Here is a 24,448-nt window from a genome sequence, read left to right as displayed (position 1 = left end):
CTAGAAATATATTTGGTATAAAATTGAAGAAATCTATCAAATAACTATTTGAACTGGTACCAAGGGTACTTTTTCCTTTAAAGAGTGTATTTTTTGTGCATTAAATAAATTTAGTTCCACTAAATTACCATTTTGCCTGTGTAGCATTTTAATTCTTTTTATTTTTTCTTTTCATTTTCAGCTTATGGAAAAGTATTTCTAGTTCGTAAAATAAGTGGCCATGATACTGGAAAGCTGTATGCCATGAAAGTTTTGAAAAAGGCAACAATCGTTCAAAAGGCCAAAACCACAGAGCATACAAGGACAGAACGACAAGTCCTGGAGCACATTAGGCAGTCGCCATTTTTGGTGACATTACATTATGCTTTCCAGACAGAAACCAAACTTCATCTCATTTTAGGTAAGTGTCAGTTGTTGTCAGACTTTTTATGAAAACACTTTTCTTTGGGTCTTAAGTTATAATGTACTTAAAGGGCAAGATACTATGGACTTAGAAGAAGTGAAATATTTTGATTCTCATTCTTTGTGGTGACATCTCCTGGAATATCATGCATTGCTCTGGATTTGAGGCCTCCCATTATGCCATTATGGAAGAATTTACCTCCTATTCCACACTCTTTTCTTAGTCTTTTTTTCTTTTCTTTTCTTTTTTTTTTTTTTTTTGAGGCAGAGTCTGGTTCTGTCACACAGGCTGGAGTGCAGTGGCACAATCTCAGCTCATTGCAACCTCCGCCTCCCAGGTTCAGGTGATTCTCCTTCATCAGCCTCCTGAGTAGCTGGGACTACAGGCATGCACCACCATGCCCAGCTAATTTTTGTATTTTAAGTAGAGATGGGGTTTTGCCATATTGGCCAGCCTGCTCTCGAACTCCAGACCTCAAGTGATCTGCCCGCCTTGGCCTCCCAAAGTGCTGGGATTACAGCTGTGAACTGTCACTTCCAGCCTTTCCTTTATTAATGTTAAGAAACATTTGAATTGTTAGGGGTATCTACCTCCCTGAGCAGTATGCTTCCATTCAAATGTGAGGAACTGATTGGTGAAGTGGGTTCTGCTTTAGGAGTTCTCAGAATGAACAGGTTTAGGCTGACAAGGGGACGGACGTTCATGGAAACCAGTAATGGAGAAAAATAAAAAAGAAAGAAAAGACTTCTGTTCCTAGAGATGCTTTGCATTCCTGGTGAAAAACTTGATTAGCTACTAATCAGTCAGCGCTTTACACTCCCATTTCCACCCTAGGCACTTTCTGAATCCATTCCTTTCTCAAATAGAGCTGGACCTTTATATATGATCTTTGGGAAAGTCCTCACACACATTCCCAGACTGCTTTGCAGAAAAGTTCCACCATCTTCTGTTCCCACTAGAGAAATGGCAGTGCTTCTAGTGTTCTACCATCGTTGAAGATTTTATCTGTTACCATTTTGGTCCTGTGCTTGTTTTAATTTGCATGTATGTGATATAACTCTCTCCTAGAATTATGGTAAGGATTAAATGAGCTAGAATTTCACATAGTGCTTTGAAAGCATTAGCTATTTCTTGAGTGCCTACAGTATGCCAGCCATAACACTAGGTGTATTCCATAATATCACTGACCCACACAAAGGCACTGCAGGATCCCCTCATTAGTGATGTCCACATTCTGGAAGCTGTATGTCCTGAAGTTATATATCTTGTGTATGCTTGAAGATTGGAGCTCAAGTCTGAATCATTCCAATGTCTGTCTTCTGTTTCCCTAAATTGATGCCTGTATTCTTTGATTATTGGTAATACAAACTGGTTTTTTAATATATATTTGGCCATTTTATTGAGTGCTTTTATATTAGAAATTATATTTTTATTAATGATACCTAAGATTGCATTCACCTTTTGAGCCATGATGTTACACTTCATGCTCATTTTGCAATGCTTACCATCAATTAACAATTCTAAATCTTTATTCATGTAGGACATACTCTCTTTTCTCCTCTTAAGAGTCTCCATTAATGTTATCATTTGCCTGTTGTTCCAGTGAGTCAATATAATTTGGCCCTTCATTCTGCCTCCTGTGTGTATGTGCTATGTTATTGATTTTTTTGATATATATGTCTTCAGTATCTACCCACATGAACAATAAGACTGTTGTAGGTGACAGAGCATTCTAATACAGCGTTTTCAAACATTTTTAGTGCAGGACCCTTCCCTCAAATGAACACACAAATTCAAATGGAAAACAAATGGAAAGGAGTAGCTCTGCTTGTATCTGGGCCTAAGGGTACCAAGCCCTACCAGTTTATTTCTATTCTTTACCCTAGAATTTCCAGGAAAGCCTTAGGAAGTCCATGTTTGAGAAATGATTATCTTTTCAAGTTTCTCCCTTGACAATAAACTCATAAAAGTTAAATCATGTGTCTAAGGTTGTCCGAGTCAGAAGCTGGTAAGAAAACAGGTTCCTGGACTCTGCACCATTACGCTCTAGCCTGCCCCCGCCCTTTCTGTCTCCTCTCTTCTTTTTTTTTTTTTTTTTCTGTTCTCTTAACTATACTCAATATGCTTTTTAAAATTATTTAAAATTGTAATTTTTTATAAAACATGTTAAATTTAGAAGTAAATAGATATGAGTGAAATATTTTGTATTTGACTAGAAAACAGTAGTCCTTAATCATGTTGCTTTTTCGTTATTGGCTCTCCATTACTTTTGGCCTTTGTCATTGGCCCTAAATAAACAAATCCAAAACAAAACAAGAAAACCCATTTTTTTATGCTAAGTCAAGAATGGAACGTGAACTGGACAACATATTCATTCCACAGTGAGTGAGGCATTGCATTTAGAAATCATGCCCTTCTATCTTCTGTTCACATTAATTTATTTAACACAATTATTCTTTATGCCTGTTTCAGCAGTTGACTTTTAAAGATGAAAACTTTTCAGGAATTTAGAAGAGGACCATAAACTGTTTTAATGGTTCAGTTATTTGTTTGCAGTGCCCTAATGCACACTAGGTCAGTTTCCCAAATATCGTGCTATACACTTGGTCCCTATATTAGTTTGCTAGGGCTGGGTGGCTTAAACAATAGACATTTATTTTCTCACAGTACTGGAGGCTGGAAGTCCAAGATCAATGTGCCACTAGGGTTGGTTTCTCCCACGGCCTCTTTCCTTGGCTTGCAGATGGCCACTGTCTTACCACCTCTTCACATGTTGTCCCCCTATGCATGTGTGCCCCTGGTATCTCTTTTTGTGCCCAAATTTCTTCTTCCTGTAAGGACACCAGTCAGATTGCTTTGGGGTCCACCCTAGGGGCCTCATTTTAACTCCATTTACAGTCACATTCTAAGGTACTGGAGGCTAGGACTTCAACATAATGAGTTTCGGGAAGATACAGTTCAGCCTGTAACAGTCCCAAAAGGTTTATTGGTTGACTGACTTTATCCAGCTTTTTGTGAGGTATTAGCAAGAACTTACATGTCTAGCTCTTCAGGAACCTTGCTAACAGTTTGTCTGATGACTAAGTAAATACTATAAACCTTTTTTTTTTTTTTAAATATGTGTTTTCTTAAAGTTTTATTACTGCAAAGGCAGTATATATGCATACAGAAAATACAGGACAGCAAAAATAAGAAAATAAAAACTTATTTTCACTACCCAGCATGAACTTTATTATATACCCCTCTAGTATATATTCTTCTAGGTCTTTTTGTCTGTATGTCTATCTGTGTGTTTTATCAAAATGAGTTTGTCCCGTATATGATTTGTAAGCAGATCTTTCCGTTAATGATATCTACCTTTCCCAGCTAATAAATTTTCATTTAAAACCCAGTTGTACAAGTTATTTATTGCTGTATAACAAACCACCTAAAATTTCATAGCTTAAACAATGATTTATTTTCTCATGATCCCATGGGTTGGCTGAGCAGTTCTCTAATGGTTAGCCTGGGCTCACTCACCTGGTGTTCAGATGGAGAGTTGGCTGGGCTGTGAGGTCCATGATGGTTTCATTCTCATGTCTGGTAATTGGTGCTAGCTGTTAGCTGGGCCACCTCTTTTCTCCTCCATATGGCCTCTCATTCTCCAGTACAGTAGATCAGCTTTTTCATAGCATGGTAGTATCAGGGCAGCTAGCAACTACTGCCAAGAGGGCAAAAGTGGAGGCTGCAGGGCCTCCTGAGCCTGGACACTGGAACTCACATAGCCTCACTCTCAACACAAGACCAGCCTGGATTCATGGGATGCAGAAATAGACTTCACCTCTTGAAGAGGGGAACTAGAAAGAATTCATGGCCATTTGTCACACAAATCCATTTTCATATTTTACTAATTGTAACATAATTATGCTTTACAGCTGTTTGTCCAATCCAGGAATGCTCACTTGGTTGTGTCCTTGTAGTATCTTTTAACTTATTCCTGCCTCTGCTGAATTCTAGTAGTAATTGGGAAGCTAGATCTAAAGTCTCAATAGGTTAAACTTAAACGTTTTGAGCTGGAATACACCATAAATGATGTTATGTATTTCATGTTATATCACGTTAGGAGAAACCTATTATCCGATTTTTCCCAATTAGTGATTCTAAGATTAGATTACATAGTGACAGCCTGATCCCTTCATCATAAGGTTATATTTTTTCTCCTAGAAGTGAAAATATTCTGTGTGGTGTTCGGACACTATGTTTTTTTTTTTTTTTTTTTTTTTGAGATGGAGTCTTACTCTGTCACCTTGACTGTAGTGCAGTGGTGCAATCTTGGCCCACTGCAGCCTCCACCTCCTGGGTTCAAGTGATTCTCATGCCTCAGCCTCCCGAGTAGCTGGGATTATAGGCACCTGCCACCACACCTGGCTAATTTTTGTATTTTTAGTAGAGACGGGGTTTCACTGTGTTGGCCAGGCTGGTCTTGAACTCCTGACCTTCAGGTGATCCGCACGCCTTGGCCTCCCAAAGTGCTGGGATTACAGGCGTGAACCACCACGCCCGCCCTGATACTGGTTTTAACATAATATAACATGGTTGTAATGTAACATAACATATGAACACCATATAATTCATAAAGCTTTTCCTTGTTCTTTTTTTTATTCCTGCACAGTCCTTCATTCCATTCCATTGTATACTTAACTGGTTCCCTGTGAAGGGATCCTTGGGTTATTGTTTATTATCTTATGAGGATGCTTCAGGGATAACTTGCACGTATGTCATTTTCTACTTGTTTGGGGGAAAAAACCTGTAGGCTTGATGAAGGGAGATTGCTGGGTCTGTGTTTTCACCATCTCTTCTTTTTTTTTTCGAGATGGAGTCTCGCTCTGTTGCCCAGGCTGGAGCGCAGTGATGTTGATCTCGGCTCACCGCAACCTCTGCCTCCTGGGTTCAAGTGATTCTCCTGACTCAGCCTCCTGAGTAGATGGGACTACAGGTGCATGCCACCACACCTGGCTAATTTTTGTATTTTTTCAGTAGAGACAGGGTTTCACCATGTTGGCTAGGCTGGTCTCCAACTCCTGACCTCAAGTGATCTGCCCACCTCGGCCTCCAAAAGTGCTGGGATGACAGGCATGGGCCACCACACCCATCCTTTTTTGCCATCTCTAATTTTGCCAAATACACTTCCATAGAAGGTGTACCATTTTACATTCCCATCAGCATTGTTTGAGAGTGCCTGTTTCTCCACAGAACGTATTCTCAAACTTCTGGGCATTTGCCTGTCTCATAGGTGAGTAGTAGTGTCTCATTGTAGAGTTAATTTTCTTTTTTTCTTTACTGAATGAGGCCGAACATCTTTTCACATGCTTAAAAAGCCATATGTATTTTTTCTGAGAATTATCTATTTGTACCCTTTGCCTCTTTTTTTCCTCTCAATTTCTAGGAGCTCATAAAGTAATTAATCATTTCTGGTATGCATTGTAAATACTTTCCCGTTTCCCATGTATTTTTTTGAGTTTGGTTATGATGCATTTACCATGCAAAAATTTATGTATAGTAAAATTTATTTTTAAAATTATTTTTATGGCTTGTGATTTTGAGTCATAGTCAGAAGACCTCCTCTACTCCTCTACTGAGTTTATAAAGGAATTAACTGATGTCTTCTTCCAGTACTTGCATGGTTTTATTTTTTGCATAGAGAGCTTGGATCCATGTGGATGGCGTATGACATGAAATAAGGATCCAACTTAATCTTTTTCAAATAGCTAATTTTCCCAACACTGTTTAGTTAAAAGTCCACGTTTACATTGACTTGAGGTGCTTCCTTTTTCCTCTATGAAATTCTCATATATGTTTGGGTCTATTTGATTTTTTTCTGTTTGGTTTGTTAAGTCATGTACCAGTACTATACTGTTTTAATTTATCAAGGTTTTACAATGTATTTTAATTCTTGGTAAGGTTAGTTGCCCTCTGCCCCTGATCTTTCATTGCCTTTATTTTTCAGAGCTTTTTGGAGGACTCTTCCTGTTGGTTTATTTTTCAGCATGAACTTTAGAATCACATTGTCTGGTTTTGGGGGGAAAAACCATAAGGTATTTTCACTGGAATTGCTGTAAATTAAAAAATTAATTTAGGGAGACTTGACATTTTTATGATATTGGTTATTCCAATTCAAGAACATGGTATGTTTGCTCATGTTGAAATCCTTCTAAGACCTTCAGGTGTGTTTTAGCATTTACTTCCTAGCCATGTTTCTTAACTGAATCTTAGATATTCTGTCATCTGTTGCTTTTGTAAATGGGGTCTTCTCTTCCACCATACCTTCTAGCTGAAAGCTATTACTTTTATATATTAGTTCTATATCCTGCTATCTTACTACATTTTCCTACCTTCCCACATTGCTCATGTCTTGCCCAGTTCCTTCTTAGCCTGCCCTGAACCATGTTGTTTGGTGTATATGGGTTTTCTTTCTCTCAGTTTTGCTGAAGGAGTAGGTCATGGAGGTTTACAGCTTTTCTTGCTGTTTTTAAAGATGTTTTAGGAGCAGATGTGGAGATTCATGTCTAGGCTGCCATCATGTGCCTACTAGTATTTATGGCTCACTGTAGACTTCTTGATGGGGCTTGTTCCATTGGGATTAAATTCGCCTTGTTTGCACAGGCTTCTCCAAATGATAAGATTATTACAATGTTAGTATTATCTTGCCATTTGCTTACCTGTGACATTTTGCTTTTAGTAACCAGATACGGAATAGACTAGCATTTCTACTTGAACTGAGTATGTGTGATTGTTTCCTACAATATGCTGTATTTACTGGTAGTTGCCTTCTGTTCATTTATATTGTATCTGTCATCTTGTAAATCAGGCATCAGGACTTTGACCAGTGAAGGGCTAGATGGTAAATATTTTAGGCTTTGCAAGCCTTATGGTCTCTTTGACCATAGGCAGTAGTGAATAAATAGTCATGGTAGGGTTCCAATAATTTTTTTTTCTTTTTGAGATGGAGTTCACTGTCGCCTAGGCTGGAGTGCAGTGGTGTGATCTCGGCTCATTGCAACCTCTGCCTTCCAGGTTCAAGCGATTCTCCTGCCTCAGCCTCCCGAGTAGCTGGGTTTACAGGCATGTGCCACCTCACCTGGCTAATTTCTGTATTTTTAGTAGGGACAGGGTTTCACCATGCTGGCCAGGCTGATCTTGAACTCCTGGCATCGGTAATCTGCTCGCCCTGGCCTCCCAAAGTGCTGGGATTCCAGGCATGAGCCACCGCGCCTGGCCCAAGTTCCAATAAAATTTTATTTACAAAAATGGTGGTGGACTAGATTTGGCCTCTGGTCTGTAATTTGTTGACCCCTGCTTTAAAGTTATCTATTGTTAAGTCACATTTCTGGTTTTTTTTTTTTTAATTCTACAACATTAATATCTTTTAAGCCTCTGATTTATAGCTAATGATATTGGATTTGATGGATTTTTCCCTTTATATTTCTTTTACTTTTCCCAAATCTTGTAACGTGGAGATCATGTCTCCTTTTATAACTTTTTCTGTACCTGCGCATGGTTACAACAAGAGATATAAAAATATTTTTATCTGTTCTCTCTCTCTTAAAACTCATATTTATTTCAACTAACACTGAGAGGGAATTCTATGTGGAAAATAATCTGTAAAAATAATTTTTCTTTTGATGTTTTCTGGTTTCTGTTAGTGGTGATTTTGTTGAAACACCAGCTGATCTATGACTGTGATAAATTGTTACATTAATCAGAATTCACAAGATGTTAAATAAGCAAATCACCAAAATGTTTGTAAAGGTAATGCCAAGGATCATTCCCAATAATGAATGCCATCCCAGCCTTGTAGACAGTTCTGTGATCATGAGTCATTCTTTCAATGGAGTTAAGAGGTATTTAAAAATTAAAGTTTCACTTTTGAGTATTGGTTTCATCTCAATAATTGTAAGGGTGAGCAATAATTGTAATTGCTGAGATGGTAACAGAATGGTTCATGATATATTACAGTCACTAGTATGACGAAACAGACAGTAACTGAAAACACTTCCTTGCTTTGAAGTAAATATGACTAATTCACAAGATTGATAGATGTTCTTAGTCAGAACTTTGTAATGATTTTGATAAGCTGAAATGCATTTATAGAGTGTACTATTAGAATGTTGAGCTAAAACCAAACAAAAATAAACTGAGATGGTTTTGGCATGACATTAAAAAGAAATGACTTTCAGGTTTGTGTGGCATGTCACGTTAAGACTATATTTTAGATAGAAGATAAGAAAAGGGAGCTATCAAGAGAGATTTGGGTGGTCCAGAGGAGAAAGAGTAGGTAGAAATGAGAACAGGAGGTATGGGAGTTCATGGAAGTGAAGCATATCAGAAGGAAGAGGAAAATTTGTAGGAAAAAAAATAAAAAGAAGACCAAGTAACAGTGCAGAGAGAGAGAAAAAAAAAAGAGAGAAGTGGTCTGAATCATAGGGGGCATGTGGAAATTAATAACAGCTCTTTGGAAGGTGCCACCATTTAAGAAGAAATATGAGAGAGAGAAATTCTAAGTAGGAGAATTTGAAATAGAAAGCTTAGATGTCTAGAGGTCAGCCAGAGTATTACTGGAAATAAGTAGGTGTTTGGGTGTTTGGAGAGTGAAAGCAGAACAGAATCTTTCCTTGAAAGCAGGAGATGTAGGATTTCTGTTAACTCTACGACTTCCCCTCCTACAAGCTGACTTCCATGCAATTGCACGAGCAAGACATAGCCTTAAAATAAGCTTGCTAGCCCTTTCTGTGGTTATCCTTTTGCATCTTAAATGGAAAATGGGCTATTTAGGCTGTAGTTTTTAGTAATACTTTAAAGCTTATGTAACCCAATGTCTCTGTGAATTTCACTTTCTCCATCTGCTAATAAAAGTGTATGAACTGCAGAACAATGGAGAGATTTCTGAGTTCAACATTAAGTCAAATCAGATGTGCAAAGACGAGCAGCCTGAAACTGTGCAACAGTATGTACTTAGAAAGTCAGAATTTTGATGGAGAGCACGTGCTGTTTTACCCTAACGTTAATTCCATAAGGTATTAATTGTCAGAATGATATGAGTTGCTTAAGAATCTTGGAAATTTTGTAGAGATCTTCAGTTCAAATTCTCAGAATTAATTTACTGTTTTAAGAAACAAATTTACTGGTTTAAAGGCTATTTTTCTCTCCTCCATTCTCTACCTGCCTTTCCATATACATACAAACACACATACACACACACGGCTTGCTATTCTGAATCCAAGAAGGAAATATTATTTCATAATAACAAAGTTAAATCTACTTGCTACTGTTAAATATCTGCATAAATTATGTGTCATTGAAATGAAATATAAATTGTTTTCCTAATATGAAAGATGTGTGACCTAAATTAAAGGGCTATTATTCTGCTAAAATAAAAAGATTGTTTTGGTTATTAACTGTGTGATCTTGAACAAGACACTTAAGTTATAAGCATGATCTACAAGTTGCTAATATATCAGTTGTCTTTTTCTGCATAACTAACCCAAAATTCAGTGGGTTAACATAACCATTTTTGAGGGGCTCAATTTGGGCTGATCCATAGAGGCAGTTTTTGTGCTACTTTGCTGCCTTTGAAACACTCTTTTCCTTTTTGCCCTTTGCAAAGGGCATAAAGTTAAGTAATATGAGGACTGAAAAGTATTCATTGACTCTAGTAACAAGAGGTTATTTTTAGCTTTAGGTTATGGTGTTATCATGGAGGTAGAAGTTGTACTGTAGTATGTTAAGGAATGAATAGAGGCTGTGGTAGACCGAATAATGTCCTCCCAGAGATGCCCACATTCTAATCCCCCAGGACCTGTCAGTATGTTGAGCTACATGGTAAAGAAGAATTAAGATTATAGATGAAATTAAGACCACTAATCAGCTGACTCTAAAATTGAGAGATTATTCTGAATTATCTGGTGTGGGGCCAATGTAACCACAAGGGTCCTTACACAATAGGAAGAGGGAGGGAGGGAGGAGAGAGGAGGGTGAGAGGGAGATGTGTCTACAGAGAAGGTCAGGTGATGCAATGTGAGAAGTGACTCAGCTGCCATAGCTGCCTTTTAGGATGAGAGAAGGGACCAGAAGCCAAGGAATGTGGGTGGCCTGTATCTAGAAGCTAGAAAAGGCCAAGAAACAGATTTTTCCCTGGAGCCCTAGAAGAAACGCAGTCCTGCTGACACCTTGATTTTAGTCCAGTGATGTCCATGTCAGACTTTGAATGTACAAAATTATAAAATAATAAATTCATAGTGTTTATGCCACTAAGTCTGTGGTAACTTCCTATAGCAGCAATATGAAGGGAACAGTGGGTAAGGAGCATCAGCCATGTAGACCACGCTTTAAAGAAGTTTGGCAGTAAAATGAAGAAGAAAGACAAGATGGGACACGTGGGATTTAGGGAGGATGGTAGTGTGTTTTAAAATGGGAGAAATTTTATGTTTTTGAATTTTCACATTATTTGTGTGATTTCTGTGTTATTTTTATGCTTCTTAGAGACACAGTATCAGAGTGCTTCATCTGGCATTCCAAATACCAGAACATAAAAATCTTTAAAAGCAAGTTAATTGCACTTGAATAAAAACCAGATATCTCTGCAATTTTAAAACTTAGGATTGCACTGAAATATCAGTTATATAAGAAAATCTCTCTTTAGCTTAATACTAAGTAATTAGACCCTGGTAGTACTTTATGGAAATATATGTTAAACATTCATAAGTCTTAAAATTATGACCACATTGAGTATGTAAGTCAGGGCACAATAAATTTGATTTTTATATTTAAGTCATTATAATTAAGCTTGACAGTATTTTTCAAGTCTATAAATTGTAATTGATGCCTGTAAATAATAATAGGAGCTATTAGTTATTATTTAACAAATGCCTACTGTATGCCTGGCTCATAATCCTCAGTAGCTCATTTAATCCTCATGACAATCTTATGTGGAAGTTAGAATTATTTATATTAATATTTTGCAGTTATAGAATATTAGTCATCCTACATATAAAGAAGACCATTTAAGAAATACAAAGGAATTAAGATATAATCATTTACATGACATTTCTTTTAATCAAGAAACAAATCATTGGCACAAGGATCATATAAGGTATTCCATTGTATGGACTGTAAGTCAATTTCAATGGGATGATAAATGTTTTTTGGAAGAGTCACATTAATGAAATTTGCCTCACAGCTTCTGAGAACATGTATTAGAGTTAGCCCTACCTATTTATTTTTAATTATTGTCATAAAGATGGACTATTGATAGTTTTCTTTTGTTCTTCAGTTGTAAACAGAATAAGTCTGAAGACTTATCCTGAATTTATCTCTTGGAAGAGCTCAGAACTTGAGACATGCCCATCAAGAAAGATGTTCTTACTGTTATTACCAGTTCCCTTTTGCTTTCTCTCTTCTTTTCTATTTCTTTCTACTCTTTATCAATGCTGAAACTTAAGATGAAGAATCTACCTTAATACTTATGTGGCTACGGCAGTTAGTTACTGCAATATTACATGTTTACTCATTCCTTGCAACTAGTATTAGTGCCTTGTATTCGATAGGGCTAGACCCTGTGCCTGGCAGAGAGAAAATTGTCCTTGGACTTTAGTCTGCCTCTTTGGTGCCAGATCCCAACTTGACTTTCTGGCAGAATACATGTAAATTAGCTTTTAGAATAAAATGTACAATATGTAAATAAAGAGGTATGACTCCGTTGGTACACTGTACTCTCTAAAGCTTAATTTTGTATGTGCCTACTATTTTAGAAGCTTTGGAGATATTTTTTATGTCTTTAGGAATTTTGTGTTCTTCCCCCTACTCAAACATCTCTTCATCTTCCTCTACTAACAGAAAGGGTTAGTATTCTATGAGTAACTGTGTGCATAAACTCCTGAAATGCTTTATTTATCCTTTCCTCTAAAGTAAAACCTTCTGTTTTTGGAGGATGTTGCTTCTGTAGCAGCCCCTGTCACAGAAGACCACCTTCCTGTACTCAACAACATGATGATAGTTAAACATCATTTTAAAAAATCATTTCTCAACAGAGTCTTGTTTTTCAAAGAGCTTTTCTAAGCCACTTCCCTCAATTCTGTAGCTAATTGACTCCCAGGACACATATCTGTGTTTCCAGTGACATTCACCAGACTTAGTTTCCCTTTCCTCCAGTTTCCTCCCATCACTTTCTACAACTTTAGTACCAGTATTGATAACCAGCTCAATACCATGCCAAACCTCTTTCACTTCTTTTGCTTCATTTACAAGTATAGCTGCACATTAGGCCTTATCAATCAAACCAGTTGCACCTCTAAGACCTCAAAGTCTTTAACCATAATCTTCCATCATTTTCCTTTCTCATACTCCCCGAGCATTTTTTAAATCCCCTGTGAGCCCTACCTTCTTTTGAGCCTTTCCTATTCTCCTACTTCCTTTGGGTTCCATCTGCACCCTTACTAACCTGGAATCTGCCTTGACTGGCACACTGGCATTGCTTGCCCTCTTCACCTTCCTCCTTGCCTGACATTGCAGTCACTTTGATTATTCTCTGAACTTGTCTTCCCAATACTAGATTGCTAAGCTTTCCTCGTGTGTCAACAAAATGTGTCACCTGGGTCTGGCATGAAACCCATGCTGTCAGTCTCAGCAGAGCTTCACAGGTTAGTGAGCATTTTACCCCTCTCTCGTGAACTGCATGTGAACTTTCCCAGCCTCTTATTACTTCTCAAACCCACAATCCCATTACTGTCTTCCTCTCTGTCTGAGATGATCAGGTCCAGTTGCTACAAGCTCTCAAGTTTTCTTCCTTTCTCCTTTGTTTTGCACCTTAAAATCCTCTGTATCTTGGAAATGCATGTCAGATTGGCAAAAATTTAAGGTATTTGATATGAGAACTTTTTTTTTGTTGAGACAGAGTCTCGCTCTGTCGCTCAGGCTGTAGTGCCATGGTGCGATCTCGGCTCACTGCTATCTCCACCTCCCAGGTTCAAGCCTCAGCCTCCCGAGTACCTGGGATTACAGGTGCCCATCACCACGCCCAGCTGATTTTTGTATTTGTAGTAGAGACTGGGTTTCACCATGTTGGCCAGGCTGGTCTCGACCTGACCTCGTGATCTGCCCGCCTTACAAAGTGCTGGGATTACAGGCATGAGCCACAGCGCCCAGCCGATACGAGAACTTTTTAAGAGGTATTTACTCACTGTTGGTGGGTGATATAAATGGCTTCAGCCTTTTTTTGGAGGTACTTACCAAAAATTGGCAACAGTTACCAAAATTTAATATGTATGTTTGTTGTGACTTGCCAATCCAAGTTTGTTTGTTTGTTTGTTGTGGTTTTTTGGGTTTTTTTTTTTTTTTTGAGACAGGGTCTCACTCTCTTACCAAGGCTGGAGTGCAGTGGCACTATCATGGCCCACTGCAGCCTTGACTTCCTGGGCTCAAATGATCTTCCTGCCTCAGCCTCCCAAGTAGCTGGGACTGTAGGTGCACACCACCACTCCTGGCTAATTTTTTTTGTATTTTGCAGAGTCAGAGCCTCACTATGTTGCCCAGGCTGGTTGTGAACTCCTGGGCTCAAGTGATCCTCCCATCTCAGTCTCCCAAAGTGCTGTGATTACAGGTGTGAGCCACCACGTGCAGCCTCAGCAATCAAATTTTAGGAATCCATCCTACCAATTTATGCCTGCCTAAGTAGATAAAAAATATGTACAAGGTTGTTTCTTGTGGCGCTATTACTAGAATGAGAATGTCAATACAAACTAAGGTTGTCTGTAGGCCAGAAAATCCTACACTTCTGTGCTCACAGTCAAAAAGCATTTTAGATGAAGGTGGCAAATATTTTTATTGTAATATTTATGTTTTGTAGTACTTATTTGTTATCAGACACTACTCTTGGCATTTTTTTATATATTATTTTTTTCAGTCTTTGAAAGCAACCCTTGAAGAAATAGATTATCATCTTTGTTTTATAGATGAGGTATCTGAGGCTCAGGGAATAAAAAAAGGCGCCCAAGGCTGCATAGCCAGTATGTGCAGGAGCCATGCGACTTGATTGCTATACACAGCTTAGCCACATGTGTTGCCTTCTTTGTTTTATCAGGAGAAGCAGCATTATTTTTATTATCAGAAAATTAGAAATAGTGCTAATGTCTATTTTTTGACCCCTTTCAATCCTTTCCAGTCCGTTTTTTACATTAATATTTGATTAGTCTTCCTACGACACAGCCATGATTGGGTCACTCCACTGCTTGACGTCTCTCAGTGACTTCCATTTACTTGAAGAGGATATATTCTAAAGTCCATTGTAAGGCTCTCAAAACAATCTGACCCCAGCCTCAGCTTGTCTTTCCCTCCCAGTCTCCCACTACTGTGCTCTGATACCTGTGCACCAGCCAAGCCAAATAATCTACTCCTCGGTGAACATGTATTTTTCTCTATTCCACTTAAGTAGTAACTTGGCTCAACTCTGGGTTGCTGGGTTTCAATATATCCTAGCTGCAGGATCCTAGGCAAGTCGCCTAATCTCTCTGATACTCTGCTATCCCATTTACCTGGAGTTGATTGGCTTAAATGGAATGATCTATGTAAAGTGTGTCGTATCGCCCCTGGCAGATAGTGATCCATGAGTGGTGGTGATATTAAAATAAAGCCTTGAAAAGTACAAGATGAAACTAGAACATCTTGTTATGCTAGAAAGTAAGAAAGTGCAATAAATTGGGGGCGAAGGGAAAGCTCTTCCTTATGGGAGAATGCCAACTAACATAGAGGAATGATGGAGTTGGAAAATCATCACTTGATGCTAAAATGAGTGGGTGACATGAGGAGGAGGAGATTTTTACATAGTCTCAATTCCTCTCCCTACAATTTACCAGTTAATTATAAAGGGAAACATAGTAACTTCATAGTGGAGAAACGTGGCAAACTCCACTTTAGTGACTCCACATTAATGATGTTATCAAAGTTAACACCAATGTTGGGTAAACTAACATCCGTGCTTCCTGAGATGTCGTAGTGAGGGTAACATCATTTTATTGCTATTCCTTCCAAGAATGCATAACCTGCATCATGAGAAAACAAAAGATAAAACCCAGATTCAGAGTTAGTCCACAAAATATCAGGTCTATCCTCATCAAAGATACCAAGAAAGAAAGACCATGAATTCCAGACTAAAGAGATGTGATTTCTAATGTGTTGTATGAAATTGAACTAGAAATTGGACTGGAAAAAAGTAGCCACAAAGAGCATTATTGGGGTAAATGGCCAAATTTGAATAGGGAGTGCAGATTAGGAAATGGTATTTTTATCGTGGTTAATGGCTCTGGTATTTACAATTATACTGTGGTTATATGCAGGAATGTCCTAGTTCTTAGGAAATGTACACTGAAATGTTTAGGAGTAGAGGAGCACGATATCTCCAATGTATTCTCAACTGGTTCAGGAAAAATATGCACATATATGAAAACAGAAAGAATGCTAAAGCAAATGAAACAAAATGTAAACAATTAGTGAATTTTCATAATGAGCATATAGGGATTCTTTGTATTGTTCTTACAATTTTGGAATCGTGCCAAAATTTTGTACTGCGTTAAAGGTACAGTACTTTTTTCGAGAAAACCGCCCAGGGTTCATACTGCACTCCAGCCTAGGCAACAGAGCGAGACCCTATCTCAAAAAAAAAAAAAAAAAAAAATCTAGGCCGGGCATGGTGGCTCACTCCTGCAATCCCAGCACTTTGGGAGGCCAAGGAGGGCAGATCACCTGAAGTCAGGAGTTCGAGACCAGCCAGGCTAACGTGGCGAAACCCTGTCTCTACTAAAAGTACAAAATTTTGCACCTGTAGTCCCAGCTACTTGGGAGGCTGAGGCAGGAGGATCATTTGAGCCCAGGAAGTGAAGGCTGCAGTGAGCCGTGATAGTGCCACTGCACTCCAGCCTGGGCAAGAGAGTGAGACTCTGTCTCAAAAAAAAAAACTGTGCCAAGATAAGTTTTTTGTAAAAAAAACCCTTAGGAAAAAATTCTTTAATAGGGCTTCATTTAGGAGCCACTATGTACTTCGTAGACTAACGATAATAAGAAGTTTCATGCCACTCTTCAGGCTTCATAATGTAAGCCTGTGGAACACAAGGGGAGAGTATAATTTTTCCAAAACAGTGTAATCTGTGTTTATAGCTTTCTGCTGCTCTTGGTCCAAAGTCATAATATAGTGTATCAAGAGAGATGTATTGATCATATGCATTGTCCTTTATATGTATTATTTCTAACAACTGAACATTTAATGATATTTGGTCTGCAGATACTTTGAGGTTCTAATCTCTGGCAAGAACCATGAATGTAGCTCTTCTATGTTGCCAAATTCAGATCCTCTGCCTTAACAGCCAGGTGGGTTAAAATGATAACCTCTTAGGAAAAATTAAGGAACTTTTTGCAAGGTTGTAGATATTCCTCCATTCAAGGTACAGTACTTTTTTTGAGAAAACAGCCCAGGGTTCACTACTGCAAGATGTAAATTGCTGTCCTTAAGTTCTGTGCCATAAAATCTATGAGCGATAATTTTAGCTTGGCAGTCTAAAAAAAGATTTAAACTGATTGTTTACTGTAGCCATTAAAAAAAAAATCTCAGTAGACATAGAATGTCTACTTTTGATTACTGTGACATTCAGATGAGCCCTCCAAAATTTAACTGGAAAAAGCATGTAAGACTGCAAAATTACATAAGATATATAGAATTATTGGTTCTAAGTCATTTAAATACTTGGAAGCTGTCTTCCAAAGAATAGTTGATCTTAAGGCAATATTTCTGACAAAAATTATCAAGTCCGACTGCCTCATGAGGCTGCTCCTCAAAAGCAGCGGGAAAGCCAAGTTGGAAAGGGGAAAAGAGCAGCTCTAAGACAACGTCTAAACCCACTGTCTTCAGAGTCAGACACGTTCATCATCCTTACTCTCCCCCTTCATAAGATGTACAACTCTGGAAAATTGACTTAACCACTCTCAGTTTTACTTTTCTCTGGAGATTCCTATTTTCTCTGGGGATTATGTGATTATTTTAATAGTACCTACTTCATAGCATTATTTATTGGGATGAGATTCATTATATCTAACTAGAACAGGCATGAAAGAAGTGCCTAAAATCTATAGTTGCTATTGTTATTCTTTGGTCTCAGAAGCAGTGGGCTGTGTTCAGATACAAACTTTTAAGGAGGGCCACCCAAGTCATTGTTTTACATCCGGATTCTTGTCTGTCGGGAGCCCTTTCCCACTTCCCCTGCCTATCTGGTTATTACGCTACTTCCGTACAAACGTCAGTAGCCAGGAGTGTATACGAACAGTACCACCTAGCCCATTTTCATTGTATGTCCACAGAAGCAAAAAGCTGAAGGAGTATCAGTAAAAATTGAGCAATCTCATGCTATCTTCTGATAGTTTTCTTATAATAAAGGGAAGAAAATATTGGCTTTAAAAATTCAAGAATGCTCAAGCTTACAATTTTTTGTGGAAGAAATGACAGAGACTTGAGAAGGAATTTTCAGAAATCTAATGGATCATAATTTTGGCAGAAAAGTTATTCAGGGTAGATAAGCTGGCATGGATCAAGAGTCCACCAGGTAGATTGGACCGTAAATTCTAGCAGTAGACAGTTTTCAAGTGCTTTATTCTACCTGAGCTATTTAATATGTATTTTATATGAGGAAATATAATTTATGCCCAGTTGAAAAGGGGCTGGGGATCTAAAAGCTCTGGAGGTTTTCCTTAGGCTATAAAGCTGAGAAGACTCCTCCTTTCAGATGTCAGTGAGGATCTGGGTGGTCATGATATCACTGACCACTTTGCTGCCACTGCTAACTCTAGCCCAGAATCCGCCACATTCCTTTTGAGAGAATAACATTTTGAAAATTCAACTCAAATTTAATGATATCCCTGATAGTCTTTTACATATTTTGTCTTATTTGTTGTTTCGCTGCCTGGCTAAGTTGTTGTTTTTACTTTCAGGGGCATGCCCGAGCCCTATCCTAACAGAGTTGATAGATCTCTTGATAAACAAAGAGGCGTAAAGACATCAGAGATGCAGTTTTAGCACATTCTCGGTAGTCAGAGCTCTTGTTGAAATGAAAATCCCTTGCTCCGTCTCACTTTTCTTAAGCTCTGAACCCCACTGGTCCAAATGTGAATACAAAGAATCTCTAGGATAGTTAAGCCAAGCAGGGGTAAAATTCAGGGAGAACTAATCCAAACGCTGAGAGGGAGTGTGGCACTGGTGGGCATGCTGGGCATGATCAAGTTGGTGGTGTGGGCTCTCAGGGCAGAGCTATGGCACCTGTTCTCAGAGGTTTCCCATGTGCTGTCAGTACTTGCTGGTTTGTTTGTAAATAAACTTGATAGGAACCTTTCCATTCAAATTTATAATGCTGTCTTCAAGGTGATGTTCCTTAAATTTTTGGCTAACAACTCCTTGGCAAATCTCACAAAAGCTGTGGATTCTCTCTTCTCAGAAGAATGCATGTAGGCCTACATATACCCAAACAGTTTACATAATTTCAAGGAATTAGCAGGAAGCGCTTTCACCATGGTTCATCGAAGCTACTCTTAATGCTCTACAACTGGCCACAAGATGGTGGTGGTGATGACTACCATTTATTTAGCTTGTACTATTAGTCAGGCACTCTTCATTCTTCATATCCAAAATGAACTCTGGATAGCCCCTTCCAAACCTGTTCTTCCCCCATCCTTACTCATCTCAGGTAACACTCACTCCATCTCTTTAGTTGCTCAGTTATGCTGAGTCCTTATCACTACTACTGTTGCCACCTTCCTCCTAGCCAGTCATCTCTTGCATTATTACCTTATTTATTATTGTGAGTGATCTCCCTACTTCTACCCTTTCTATTCTCAATACAGTAGCCAGAGTCATTGCTCCTATTAAAATGAAAGTCATATCACACTACTATCCTACTCAGAACTCTGCCGAGTCTTCCCATTTCATTCACAGTAAAAGATGATGGCCAGGGCCTCTGCGCTGCACAGCCGCAAGGGCAACTGTTCACATAGATGACAATATGTTGTGCAGTAGATGATGTACACAACGGCTCCAGTAAAGGTCCATAAGCCCTGTACAATCTGCCCCACCCCCCTAATTCAGTTACTTCTGTGACCTCGACTCTCCTACTGCTTTTCCCTCATTCACTCTGTTCTAGCCACTTGATCTCCTTTATGACCTTCAAATACACCAGGCCTGCACTGCCTCAGGATCTTTGTACTGGATGTTACTTCTGCTTGGAACAGTCTTTCCTCAAATATGTGCTCAGCTCATGTTCTTGCCCTTTTAAAGTCATTGCTCAAAAGTCACCTCGCTGAGGCCTATACTAACCATCCTTATTTAAACACAGTCCTCATCTCTACCCTAGACCTTTGTATCTATGCTACTTTTTCCATAGTAATCATGACCTTCCAACTCATTAATAATATCTAATTTACTTATTTTTTTTTCCTGAATGGAATGCAAGCTTCACTAGGATCCTCACTGGAATGCAAGCTTCACTAGGTTGGAGATTTTTGTCTGTTTTGTTCAATGCTGTGTGTGCAGTGCCTAGAAGAGAGGCTGATACATAATAAGAGCTCAGATATCTGTTGAATAAAATGAACAAACCTTAGGAAGATATATTCTTTTAAAACACAGATTTAGATTCAGAGAGATTAAACTTCTTGCTCAAAGTCACACAATTGATAAAAGGTGTAGCTAAGATTTTTGGACTTTCTGACACCAAAGATGTGCTTAACTACTGCATCAGTCTTCCTTTCTAAAGATAAAAATATTCCTTTCTAAGGATATGCAAAATCAGAGATCAAAATGTAGTCCAGAAGTAGGAGTCTTATTCTGTAGATTATAATGCGTTGCTAAGAGAAATGAAAGAAAACTGATTATTGGAGATACACCGTATTTATGGGTTGGAAAACGCAATATTTAAAAATGTCAGTTCTCCTAAGTTGAACTATGGATGCAAAATTTTCCAAATAAAAATCCAAGCAGACTTTTTTGTAGAGATTGGCAAACTGACTGTAAAATTCCTATGCAAATATAAAGGAACTCAAATAGCCCCATCTAATTCTTTATTCATTATTATTATTATTATCTTGAGACAGGGTTTCGCTCTGTTGCCCAGGCTGGAGTGCAGTAGCACAGTCATGGTTCATGGTTCACTGTAGCCTTGACCTCCTGGGCTCAAGCGATCCTCCTGGCTCAGCCTCCTGAGTAACTGGAACTACATGCCTGGCTATTTTTATTTTTTATTTTTATTTTTTTTCTAGGGATGAGGTCTGGCTGTGTTGCCTGGGTTTGTCTCAAACTCCTGGCCTCAAGCTATCCTTCTACCTCGGCCTTTCCAAGTGCTGAGATTTCATGCATGAGTCACCACACCTGACCTAAAACTAAGGGTGCTTTTGGAAAAAGGAAAAAAAAAAAACAAAGGAAATTTTGGTGGTAAGCAATTTAAGAGGAAGCCAGTAGCTCCATTAGAGCAACAAGCTTAACTCTGTCGTATGTGGACAACTAAGAAGGGTCCTCCTGGGGTCAGAACAAACTTTAAACACTGTCCTCAAAAGCTACTCCTGCAAATGGGCCTGAATTTATTGGACTAGACCATGGAGTAATTTATGCTCCAGAGCATTATTGAAAACAATAGAGCGACCAGCCAGCAATTAGTGGGTCCTAACAGCTGGGTGTAATACCAGCAAGAGGCAGACAGCCTAACAGATCAGGGAAAGAAAGTGCAAAGAGAGCCCTGCTAGAACCATTGTTCGAATGCCCAAGGTTCTGCTCTCTGAGGAGCAACATTGGAGGCTTCACACTGCAGATAAAATACTTTACTAAAATAGTCAAGCCAAGTTATTAAATAAAGAAAAAATAACTATAAAAACAGGCTAGGTGCAGTGGCTCATGACGGTAATCCCAGCACTTTGGGAGGCCATGGGAGGCAGATCACTAGAGGCCAGCAGTTTGAGAGCAGCCTGGCCAACATAGCGAAACCCTGTCTCTACTAAAAATACAAAAATTACCCAGGCATGGTGGTGTGCACCTGTAATTCCTGCTACTGAGAAGGCTGAGGCACAAGAATCGCTTGAACCCAGGAGGTGGAGGTTGCAGTGAGCTGAGTTTGTGCCACTGTACTTCAGTGTGGGTGACAGAGTGAGACTCTGTCTCAAAAAAACAAAACAAAACAAAAAACACTGAAACAAAACACCAGGGTTGGGGATGGAAGTAGGGGGTTGGAATCAGATTATAACTCGAATTCACTGGGGAAAAAAAAAAAACAGAAAAACGGTAAGTAGGAAGGCTAATATAACAAACTACAAGTATGTATTTCCCCTTCTATCTTGTCTCAGCTTCTTTGAAAGACAAAATTATATATAGTAATGTATTATTAGGTTTTCAACATATGTAGTTGTACTGTATGTTACAATAATAGCACAAAAGGGGAAGAGAATATAGATATATAGAATTAATGTTTCTATATATAACCAGAAGTTGGTATAAACCCAAAGCTGTTATGATAAGTTAATATTGTATGGCAAGTTGCAGAGCAACCACTAAGAAAATAAGTAAAAAAAAAAAAGTAAAATGAGAGAGTATTAAAGGAATTAAAATGTTGCACTAGAAAATATTCAGTTAACAAAAAAAGGATAAAGAAAGACTAGACTAGAGGAACAAAAAAGATATGAGATATATAGAAAACAAAAAAGTAAAATTGCAGATATTATGTTAATAACAATAAATGTGAATGGATTAAACATTTTAATCAAAAGGCAGAGATTGTCAGACTGGGGGAGATGTCACTATGCACTGTTTACAAAAGATACACTATCAAAGATACAAATAGATTAAAGGGAAAAATGATTAAAAAGATAAACTGTGGAAACAGCAACCACAAGAAAGCTGGAGTGATTATGCTAATATCAGACAAAACAGATATTTTTAAATGCTAGTAGAGATTTAAAAGGACACTTCCTAATGATAAAAAAAGGCCAATCCATGAAGATATTACAGTTATAAATATATATCATTATCCCTCATTATCTGCAGGGAATTGGTTCCAGGACACCCTATGGATAAAAAAAAACTTCAGATGTTCAAGTTTGTTATATTAAATGGGATAATATTTGCATGTAACTTATATGCATCCCCCTGTATACTTTGTCATCTCTGTATTACTTCTGATACTTAATACAGTGTAAATGGTATATAAATAGTTGTTAAACGGTTTTTTCTTTGCATTATTTTCTATTGTTGTATTGTTACATTTCTGAATATTTTTGACCCATGGTTGGTTGAATCTGTGGATGCAGAACCCACAGAGATCAAGGGCCTAACAATATAGAGCCTAACGTGGATGTACCTAACAACATAGATCCAAAATACATAAAGCAAAAACTGAAAGAAATGGAGGAAGAAATAGACAATTCAGCAATAATATCCCATTCTCAATAATGCAAAAAGATTCAGCAAGGAAACAGAAGACCCGAACAACACAATAAACCACCTAGGCATAATAGACATCTATAGAACTCTAAATAGTAATTGCAGGATACATATACAGATGCAACATTCTCTAGGGTAGATCATATGCCAGCCCATTTTTAAAGAACTTAATTAATTTTAAAACATTAAAATCATAAAAATTATGTTTCCTCTCCACAATGGAATGAGAAAAGAAATCAATAACAAAAAGAAATTTGGGATATTCACAACCATAGGAAACAATGTACTCCTAAATATCCAATATGTCAAAGATGAAATAAGAGAAATAAAAAAATACTTTTTGACAGCCTGGGCAACAAAGTGTGAGACCCCGTCTCCACAAAAAAATAATTTTAGCCAGGCATGGTGGCACACACCTGTAATCCTAGCTACTCAGGAAAATCTCTTGAGCTCAGAAGTTAGAAGCTGCAGTAAGCTATGATCACACCACTGCACTGCAGCCTGGGTGTCAGAGTGAGACCTTGTCTCTAGATTTAAAAAAAGAAAATTGTTTCGATAAGAGACAATGAAGACACTACATACTAAAACTTACAGAATGAAGCTAAAGCAGTGCTTAGTGGGAAATTTATAGCTGTAATCGCTGAAATTAAAAAACAAGAAACATTTGAAATCAGTAACCCAGTCTTCCACCTTAAGATACATAAAAAGAAGCAAACTAAACCAAAAGCAACCAGAAAGGAGGGACATAACAAAGATTAGAAATTAGTCAAATATGGAATATGAAAACAAGAGAAAATCAATGAAACCAAAAGATTATTCTTTTGAGATGATCAACAAATTGACAAACCTTGGGTAGACTGACCAGGAAAAAAGAAGACTCAAATTGGTAAAATCAAGAATGAAAGAAAGGACATTACTATTGACCTTACAGAATTAGAAAGGATCATCATGAACAACTGTATACCAACATACAGTTTTGTTATTTATGTTATTTCATGTTGGATAACTTATATGAAATAAAGACATTCCAGGAAAGACACAAACTACTAGAACTTACTCAAGAAATACAACTTCTGAATAGACAAGTAAAGAAATTGAACTATTGCTACTGTTACCACCACCACCACCACTACCCACAGGCCTGGTACGGTGGCTCATGACTGCAATCCCAGCACTTGGGGAGGCTGAGGCAGCTGGATCACTTGAGGTCAGGAGTTCAAGAACAGCCTGGCTAACATGGTGAAACCTCCTGTCTACTAAAAATACAAAAATTAACTGGGCCTGGTGATGGGCGCCTGTAAGCCCAGCTACTTGGGATGCTGAGGCAGGAGAATCACTTGAACCCGGGAGGCGGAGGTTTCAGGGAGCTGAGATCATGCCACTGCACTCCAGTCTGGGTGACAGAGGGAGACTTTCTCTCAAACAAAACAAAATGAAACAGAAAACAAACAAAACTACACACAAAGAAAAGCCCAGCCCCAGATGGCTTCACTAGTAAATGTTACCAAACATTTAAAGAAGAATTACCAGTTCTTCACAAACTCTTCCAAAACATAGAGGAG

General features: G+C 38.2%; 1 protein-coding gene across 3 annotated transcripts in view; it reads left to right on the top strand.

Moving 5' to 3' along the window:
- RPS6KA5 (ribosomal protein S6 kinase A5) overlaps positions 1-24,448 on the top strand; it is a 211,671-nt gene that overhangs the window by 81,483 nt on the left and 105,740 nt on the right. For all 3 annotated transcript variants that reach the window (XM_055097945.2, XM_003832764.6, XM_024925409.4), the window contains exon 3: positions 182-400. In XM_055097945.2, the coding sequence (XP_054953920.1) occupies positions 182-400 (219 nt within the window). The remainder of the gene's footprint in view (positions 1-181; positions 401-24,448) is intronic.

This window comes from Pan paniscus, chromosome 15 (assembly GCF_029289425.2).
Source record: "Pan paniscus chromosome 15, NHGRI_mPanPan1-v2.0_pri, whole genome shotgun sequence".
Lineage (NCBI taxonomy): Eukaryota > Metazoa > Chordata > Mammalia > Primates > Hominidae > Pan > Pan paniscus.
This window is presented reverse-complemented; position numbering and strand designations above follow the sequence as displayed.